This window comes from Oncorhynchus gorbuscha, linkage group LG14 (genome assembly GCF_021184085.1).
Source record: "Oncorhynchus gorbuscha isolate QuinsamMale2020 ecotype Even-year linkage group LG14, OgorEven_v1.0, whole genome shotgun sequence".
Classification (NCBI taxonomy): Eukaryota; Metazoa; Chordata; class Actinopteri; order Salmoniformes; family Salmonidae; genus Oncorhynchus; species Oncorhynchus gorbuscha.
Genome location: NC_060186.1, coordinates 66,595,825 through 66,605,442, shown reverse-complemented (window position 1 = coordinate 66,605,442; position 9,618 = coordinate 66,595,825). Strand labels below are relative to the sequence as shown.

Genomic DNA, 9,618 nt, shown 5'->3' with positions numbered 1-9,618 from the left:
TGAGTCTACTGTTAATGATAATGTAGCGGATTTAGATCATTCTTTGTGTTGTTTGTTTAGTGTTTTCCAATTTTCCCAGAAGTGGTTAGAGTCTATGGATTCTTCAATTGCATTGAGCTGATTTCTGACATGCTGTTCCTTCTTTTCCGTAGTTTTTTTCTGTATTGTTTTAGTGATTCACCATAGTGAAGGCGTAGACTCAGGTTTTCCGGGTCTCTATGTTTTTGGTTGGACAGGTTTCTCAATTTCTTTCTTAGATTTTTGCATTCTTCATCAAACCATTTGTCATTATTGTTAATTTTCTTCGGTTTTCTATTTGAGATTTTTAGATTTGATAGGGAAGCTGAGAGGTCAAATATACTGTTAAGATTAACTACTGCCAAGTTTACACCTTCACTATTACAGTGGAACGTTTTACCCAGGAAATTGTCTAAAAGGGATTGAATTTGTTGTTGCCTAATTGTTTTTTTGGTAGGTTTCCAAACTGCATTCCTTCCATCTGTAGCATTTCTTAAATGTTACTCAGTTCCTTTGGCTTTGATGCCTCATGATTGAGTATTGCTCTGTTTAAGTAGACTGTGATTTTGCTGTGGTCTGATAGGGGTGTCAGTGGGCTGAATGTGAACGCTCTGAGAGACTCTGGGTTGAGGTCAGTGATAAAGTAGTCTACAGTACTACTGCCAAGAGATGAGCTATAGGTGTACCTACCATAGAAGTCCCCTCGAAGCCTACCGTTGACTATGTACATACCCAGCGTGCGACAGAGCTGCAGGAGTTGTGACCCATTTTTGTTGGTTATGTTGCCATAGTTGTGCCTAGGGGGGGCATATGTGGGAGGGAATGCTGTCACCTCCAGGCAGGTGTTTGTCCCCCTGTGTGCTGAGGGTGTCAGGTTCTTGTCCGGTTCTGGCATTTAGGTCGCCACAGACTAGTACATGTCCCTGGGCCTGGAAATGATTGATTTCCCCCTCCAGGATGGAGAAGCTGTCTTCATTAAAATATTGGGATTCTAGTGGGGGGGATATAGGTAGCATACAGGAGGACATTTTTCTCTGTTAGGATAATTTCCTTTTGAATTTCTAGCCAAATGTAGAATGTTCCTGTTTTGATTAATTTAATGGAGTGAGTTAGGTCTGCTCTATACCAAATTAGCATACCCCCTGAGTCCCTTCCCTGTTTCACACCTGGTAGTTTGGTGGATGGGACTACCAGCTCTCTGTAACCTACAGGGCAACCAGTGGGTCCGTCTCCTCTATACCAGGTTTCTTGCAGGATGACAATGTCTGTATTACCAATTTCTTTGGTGAAGTCCAGGTTTCTGCTCTTTAGACCAAAGGCAGATGACCTCAGGCCTTGGGTATTCCAGGATAATATAGTGAAGGCTTTTTGTTCCATAGAGTGTCCAATGTTGTTAGTCGTGGTTTGGCCTCAGGCCAGTAAGTGTGAGCAGAGCCTGCTGAGCATCTGGTACATGCCATTGGCTTGGGCGAGTGTGAGAGTGGGGGTTGGGACTGTTTGCCCGCTCACTACCTGGGTGTATGTGTGGCTTCCATGTTGAGGCCCTCTTTGTGGGGGTGGGGTGCATGGGGTGGGCAGGAGTGGCATAGGTCTGATCTGAGGGGGCCTAAATGGGGTGTGGGCATGGTTGACGTGGGGGGTGTTGATTGGTTGTAGTGGGGGTGTGGATGTGTCTGGGTATACTGTAGTCTGGATGTAATTCCTCTTGGCGTGGGTCCTCTATGTGTAGGTCCAGGGGGGGGGTCCTGCAGATCTGGGAGGGTGTCTCGCTGGTCTGGGTGGGGTGTCTATTGATCTGTTGCTCCTGTGTGAAGTGTGTGAAGTGTTGGGGATACGTTTGAGAGCGATGTCCTTTAGAGTTCGGGCAAAGGTGAGCACTGCTGCCTTGTTTTTTTCTTCTATATATTTCCCATTTGAGTCAATAAGTAGTACAATCCGTGTCTTGTGTTTGTCCTCAGTGGGTGTGGGGTGGGGTTGTCAGAAGGGCTATCAGGGTGGCTGACAGGGGGGGTGCTCAGAGGGGGAGAGAGCCTCTGGGCTTTCATTCATTTGTCTGTTCTGCTGTGATGTCGACTCTATGGTCAGGGTCTGGTGTGGACTGTTCTGCTGTGGTGTCGAGACTTTTGTTGGGTGCTGAGGTGGGCTGTTCTGCTGGCTTCTCTGTGGGGGTGGCCACCTCTCTAGTGGGTTGTTCTCTGTCACACGCCGTCCCCCTCAACTTCTCCTCCATCCCCCTCACCCTCTCCTCCATACCCCTCAACCTCTCCTCCACCAGCAGTCTGATATTCTCCTCTAGTGCTCTGTTCTGCTCCTCTTTCTCCTGTTGTATTTGTCTCACCACTGTCCAAAGTGCAGATATGTCTCTGTCCACCTCCAGCTCTCCGGGTCTGGTTAAGGGGCTGTTGTTGTGCTGGACTGTTGTCTGGGTCTGTGCTGACTGAAGTGTAATCACCTGCTGTTCCAGCTCCACCTGCCTTATCTCCAGCTGGGTGAATTTGTCCTTCATTTCAATGAGGGAGTGGTAATCTGTGCTGGGAGGTAGACTCTCCGCTGGGGGTTGCTCGTCTGTGGGGTTACATAATGAAGAGGTCTGGTCTGACCAGCTCAATGTGGGGGTATCTTTATCAAGGGAGAGCTTCTCCTGCTGGGCTAATTCTTTGATTAGGTGAAAGTCCAGCTGAAACTGTTTGGGGTTACTCTGTACCATTACTGTTCCGGACTTATAGATATTTATATTACTTGACTCAGAGTCCTCGTTAATCAAGTATTCTGAGTTTCCACCCCTCGTTAACCCCCCCTCTCTTAACAAAGGGGTAGTGTGCTAATATAGCACTGTGCCATGCCAGGGGATGGTTTGTGTGGAAGATAAGGTTGCTGTCTCTATCTCTCTCTCTCTGTCTCTCTCTCTCTCTCTCTCTGTGTCTGTCTGTCTCTCTGTCTGTCTGTCTGTCTGTCTGTCTGTCTGTCTGTCTGTCTGTCTGTCTGTCTGTCTGTCTGTCTGTCTGTCTGTCTGTCTGTCTGTCTGTCTGTCTGTCTGTCTGTCTGTCTGTCTGTCTGTCTGTCTGTATCTCACTCTCTCTCACTCTCTCTCTCTCTCTGTGTATTGTCTGTCTGTCTCTCTCTCACTCTCTGTCTTTCTGTCTGTCTGTATTTCTCTCACTCTCTGTCTTGCTGTATCTCTCTGTATTGTCTGTCTGTCTGTCTGTCTGTCTGTCTGTCTGTCTGTCTGTCTGTCTGTCTGTCTGTCTGTCTGTCTGTCTGTCTGTCTGTCTGTCTGTCTGTCTGTCTGTCTGTCTGTCTGTCTGTCTGTCTGTCTGTCGCTTTCTCTCTCTCTCGCTCTCTCTCTCCATGCTTAGAATAATGTGTTGTAAATGCTTCTTAAATCTTTGAAAATTCAGCTTGATGCTTAAAAAAGTGATTATACACTTGTATTTAGAATTCCAATCTCATGACAACTATTTAATCTTAGTCAGCAAAACGACTAATAATTGTTGCACATGGTTCAAATCAAATCAAATCAAATTTTATTTGTCACATACACATGCAGATGTTAATGCGAGTGTAGCGAAATGCTTGTGCTTCTAGTTCCGACAATGCAGTAATAACCAACAAGTAATCTAACTAACAATTTCAAAACTACTGTCTTATACACAGTGTAAGGGGATAAAGAATATGTACATAAGGATATATTAATGAGTGATGGTACAGAGCAGCATAGGCTAGATACAGTAGATGGTATCGAGTACAGTATATACATATGAGATGAGTATGTAAACAAATTGGCATAGTTAAAGTGGCTAGTGATACATGTATTACATAAGGATGCAGTCGATGATATAGAGTACAGTATATACGTATGCATATGAGATGAATAATGTAGGGTAAGTAACATTATATAAGGTAGCATTGTTTAAAGTGGCTAGTGATATATTTACATCATTTCCCATCAATTCCCATTATTAAAGTGGCTGGAGGTTCAACCATATTCTCTTGCATGTTACTATTTATCTCATGGAGTCAGATCTACATAATAATAGGCTAATTTCACAGTCTTAATACAAGTTGAAGGTGATGTATATATAATATACTGTTTATAAACTATTCAAATGTGTCTACACTACTATCCAGGAAGTACAGCCTCTACTGCAAGACCAGCCTTGTCAACCACCTCCCCATCTTCTGCTGGTATTGTATTTAATACTATTTCCCTTCTCAGCTGTGTGGTAGATTGTATGAGCGGTACATCATGGGGCCATATTCAGATATATTACCTTGGTCAATACACAAAGCATGTATTTGGACATGAAACTAAACTTTCATGTTACATTTTAGAACTTGGCTGTTGTGCCGTTCACACTTCTCTCTTCCTGTGTGAATTTCTGCCAAATACCAATACTCCAGGTTTAAGGTGTTATATAACCATTAAATTATATAGTGGATGGTGTGAACAATCATAATCCATTACACACAAATTAAAAACTGTAATGGTTTTCCTCCTCCTCTTCGTCTGAGGAGGAGAGGCGAGAAGGATCGGAGGACCAATGCTCAGCGTGGTAGGTGTTCATGGTTTTTTAATAGGAGAAACTCAAACATGAACACACTACAAAACAATAAATGTGGCAAAACCCGAAACAGTCCTATCTGGTGCAGAGAACACAAAGACAGGAAACAAACCACCCACAAATCCCAACACAGACCTATCTGGTGCAGAGAACACAAAGACAGGAAACAAACCACCCACAAATCCCAACACAGTCCTATCTGGTGCAGAGAACACAGAGACAGGAAACAACCACCCACAAAACCCAACACAGTCCTATCTGGAGCAGAGAACACAAAGACAGGTAACAACCACCCACAAAACCCAACACAGTCCTATCTGTTGCAGAGAACACAGAGACAGGAAACAACCACCCACAAAACCCAACACAGACCTATCTGGTGCAGAGAACACAAAGACAGGTAACAACCACCCACAAAACCCAACACAGTCCTATCTGGAGCAGAGAACACAAAGACAGGTAACAACCACCCACAAATGTCATGCAGGTGAAAGAGGACCCAAAAGCGACTTGGCGAAAACAGAGTCTTTAATCCAGTAAAGTAAATACAAACAAAAAACACAACTTTCACTCGAAATGACGAGGACAAACTGGAGACTCGATCTTGAACAGCAGGTGAACAGCAGGTTGCCTCGGGAAGGCACGTGAACCAGACAGACTCAGACACCTGCTCACCACGCAGCATCTGAGGAAAACACGACACGACAGGGCGATACACAAACACAGCACGGTGAATTCTAGACAAGGAACCGACAGGACAGGAACGGAACACAAAGGAAGAAATAGGGACTCTAATCAGGCGAAAGGATCGGGAACAGGTGTGGGAAGACTAAATGATTGATTAGGGGAATAGGAACAGCTGGGAGCAGGAACGGAACGATAGAGAGAAGAGAGAGCGAGAGAGTGAGAGAGGGAGGGGGAGAGAGAGGGATAGAAAGAGGGAAAGAACCTAATAAGACCAGCAGAGGGAAACGAATAGAATGGGAAGCACAGGGACAAGACAAGATAATAAATGACAAAACATGACAACAAAACCCAACACAGTCCTATCTGTTGCAGAGAACACAGAGACAGGAAACAACCACCCACAAAACCCAACACAGACCTATCTGGTGCAGAGAACACAAAGACAGGTAACAACCACCCACAAAACCCAACACAGACCTTTCTGGTGCAGAGAACACAAAGACAGGTAACAACCACCCACAAAACCCAACACAGTCCTATCTGGAGCAGAGAACACAAAGACAGGTAACAACCACCCACAAAACCCAACACAGTCCTATCTGGAGCAGAGAACACAAAGACAGGTAACAACCACCCACAAAACCCAACACAAAACAGGCTACCTAAATATGGTTCCCAATCAGAGACAATGACTAACACCTGCCTCTGATTGAGAACCATATCAGGCCATACATAGAAACGGACAAACTAGACACACAACATAGAATGCCCACCCAGCTCACGTCCTGGCCAACACTAAAACAAGGAAAACACACAAGAACTATGGTCAGAACGTGACAAAAACACTCAGCTAGATCGTTGGTGTTCAGACAGAGGTGAAGTTGTAGAGGTGTTTGGCTGATGGATATTGGTCCTCAACATCCTCTATTGATTGTTGTGTGATACAAATGTTACTTTCATGTAAATCAATCTAAATGATTGACTGTGTTTAATCCCTGTCTGTCTCATTGTCCAGGTACCAGTAATGCTGTTAAGTTGCCCATCAGTCACATCATGCTCTTTGTGACACTGACCATCATGGCTGCCATAGTCACTATTCACACAAGGAGGATCTGCCCACCTAAGGCTCTGCCCCCACAAGCAGGTGAGAGTAACAGGCATTGGTCCAGTTCGATTTAGGTTCCTAACTCCTCCCACAACATCAGAGTTCACAGATCTGAAAGGACTGTATAGACCTAAACATTATGAATGGTTCCATCAATCCATAGAACACATGGAGCAAACAACACATTACATTCACATATTCTGATCTTCAGATGTGTGAACTGAAATGGAATCAGGTCATAAATAGTCCTTTGACGTAGTCATCTTGTCCATCTAATTCCCTATTAACTAGTTCATCTTTATGATCTGCTATAGAATGAATGGTGAGACATGTTGTCTGATGTATTGTTTTGTTCTCTGTATAGAAGAAGCCTCTGGTATTGAGATTCATGTCCTGGAGGAATGACCCCTTGTTCCTCACTCTTCTCCCTGTACTGGACTAAGACTTTCAAACTGTCTGTAGCTTTATTGATTCAGTAACAGAGGACATTATACATGTTTTTAAAGCTGATGTTAATCTATTTTAGTGCATAGTGTGGAAGATGTATTCATTTGTAGTTGTGTTCTCTTATTTTAGTATCTTTTTTTATACAACTCTATGTAGTAGGGATTCAAATATCAGCAAACCTTGGTTGATGTTTTACATTTTTGCTGTCCATTGTGAATGACGTCAGCATGGAGAAATTCCTTGGTTTTGTTTAATTAATAAGTTGTGTCATAAGCAGACTTAAAATGAGCACAATGCTTCTTCTAAAATGTATATTAATTACTAAAACTGTTTTTAAATAAACAAATAAAAATACAGTACTTCCAACTTGTCACTTACAGGTGTTTTCAGACTACGCTTCCACAATGTAAGGTAAAGCATGAATGCATTGTCCCTATTTAATTTACAACCTACTTCTAGTCAGCAGCAAAGATAGATTTGTCTGTCCTTTTTCTGAAAGCCTATTCAGAATTTCTATGACAAAATAAAGAATTTGAAGCAGTAGAAGGCCTAGCTTACCATAGCCACCAGTTCTTCCCGTTGACATTCCAAATGACTTTAGCCTACAGCCTTCCTTCTAAATAATGTTACAGACTTCTACATTTATCACCTTTACCTGCAGCAGAGTTTCTTGCCAGGAGTAGTGGTGCTGCCTGTAATCCAAGCATCTGGAGTCTGTAACAGGTGTCCACAGCAAGTAAAACAGGTGTCCTCACCAAGTAAAACAGGTGTCCTCACCAAGTTAAACAGGTGTCCACACCAAGTTAAACAGGTGTCCTAACCAAGTTAAACAGTTGTCCACACCGAGTAAAACAGGTGTCCACACCAAGTAAAACAGGTGTCCACACCAAGTAAAACAGGTGTCCTCACCAAGTAAAACAGGTGTCCACACCAAGTAAAACAGGTGTACACACCAAGTAAAACAGGTGTCCTCACCAAGTTAAACAGGTGTCCTCACCAAGTAAAACAGGTGTCCTCACCAAGTAAAACAGGTGTCCTCACCAAGTTAAACAGGTGTCCTCACCAAAAAAAAGCAGGTGTCCTCACCAAGTAAAACAGGTGTCCACACCAAGTAAAACAGGTGTCCACACCAAGTAAAACAGGTGTCCTCACCAAAAAAAACAGGTGTCCTCACCAAGTAAAACAGGTGTCCTCACCAAGTTAAACAGGTGTCCTCACCAAAAAAAACAGGTGTCCTCACCAAGTTAAACAGGTGTCCGCACCAAGTTAAACAGGTGTCCGCAACAAGTTAAACAGGTGTCCACACCAAGTTAAACAGGTGTCCTCGCCAAGTTAAACAGGTGTCCGCACCAAGTTAAACAGGTGTCCACAACAAGTTAAACAGGTGTCCACACCAATTTAAACAGGTGTCCTCGCCAAGTTAAACAGGTGTCCGCACCAAGTTAAACAGGTGTCCACACCAAGTTAAACAGGTGTCCACACCAAGTTAAACAGGTGTCCACACCAAGTTAAACAGGTGTCCTCGCCAAGTTAAACAGGTGTCCTCACCAAGTTTAACAGGTGTCCACACCAAGTTAAACAGGTGTCCTCACCAAGTTAAACAGGTGTCCTCACCAAGTTAAACAGGTGTCCACTCCAAGTTAAACAGGTGTCCTCACCAAAAAAAACAGGTGTCCTCACCAAGTTAAACAGGTGTCCTCACCAAGTTAAACAGGTGTCCACACCAAGTTAAACAGGTGTCCACAACAAGTTAAACAGGTGTCCACACCAAGTTAAACAGGTGTCCTCGCCAAGTTAAACAGGTGTCCGCGCCAAGTTAAACAGGTGTCCACACCAAGTTAAACAGGTGTCCACACCAAGTTAAACAGGTGTCCACACCAAGTTAAACAGGTGTCCTCGCCAAGTTAAACAGGTGTCCTCACCAAGTTTAACAGGTGTCCACACCAAGTTAAACAGGTGTCCTCACCAAGTTAAACAGGTGTCCTCACCAAGTTAAACAGGTGTCCACTCCAAGTTAAACAGGTGTCCTCACCAAGTTAAACATGTGTCCACACTACTCCTACAGTCACAGGGAGAATCTGGTTAAGTGGATAACCTGAAAGGACCAGGAAGAGGATGGAGGTCTGGTTAGTGGAGGAGAACCAGCCAGGATCAGAGAGAGGATGGGGGTCTGATTTAGTGGAGGAGAACCAGCCATGACCAGAGAGATGATGGGGTCTAGTTTAGTGCTGACCTGACCGGACCAAAGAGAGGATGGTTTAGTGGGTGACCTGACAGGACCAGAGAGCAGATGGAGGAACTGGTTTAGTGGGGGACCTGAAAGGACCAGAGAGGGGGTAGAGGATCTGGGTTAGTGGGGGACCTGACAGGACCAGAGAGGGGGTGGAGGATCTGGGTTAGTGGGGGACCTGACAGGACCAGAGAGGGGATGGAGGATCTGGTTTCTGGATCTGACCCCGGTCGCCAGTTGAACAGTTTTTCCTGCGGGATATTGGTGCGTCTGGCTTCCGACTTAACTGGCGGGTGTTAACTAGGCTGCAGTGTTTTCATTTTTGGATAAAGGGATATTTCGTCACGACAAGATGCTCGACTATGCATATAATTTACAGCTTAGGATAGAAAACACTCTGACGTTTCCAAAACTGCAAAGATATTGTCTGTGAGTGCAACAGAACTGATGTTACAGGCGAAACTCAGATAAAAATCCAAACAGGAAGTGCCCCATATTTTGAAAGCCCTGCATGCCAATGACTCCTTATATGGTTGTGAATGGGCTACGAATGAGCTTACACTTTCTAC

At 44.2% G+C, this 9,618-nt stretch overlaps 1 protein-coding gene across 1 annotated transcript in view; it reads left to right on the top strand.

The window, feature by feature from the left end:
- Positions 1-7,178, top strand: part of LOC123995747 — a 20,740-nt gene extending 13,562 nt beyond the window's left edge. Inside the window, exons 5-7 of the mRNA XM_046299421.1 lie at positions 4,147-4,203; positions 6,283-6,411; positions 6,737-7,178. Of these exons, the coding sequence (XP_046155377.1) occupies positions 4,147-4,203; positions 6,283-6,411; positions 6,737-6,777 (227 nt within the window). The 3' untranslated portion in view covers positions 6,778-7,178. The remainder of the gene's footprint in view (positions 1-4,146; positions 4,204-6,282; positions 6,412-6,736) is intronic.
- Positions 7,179-9,618: the final 2,440 nt, after the last annotated feature.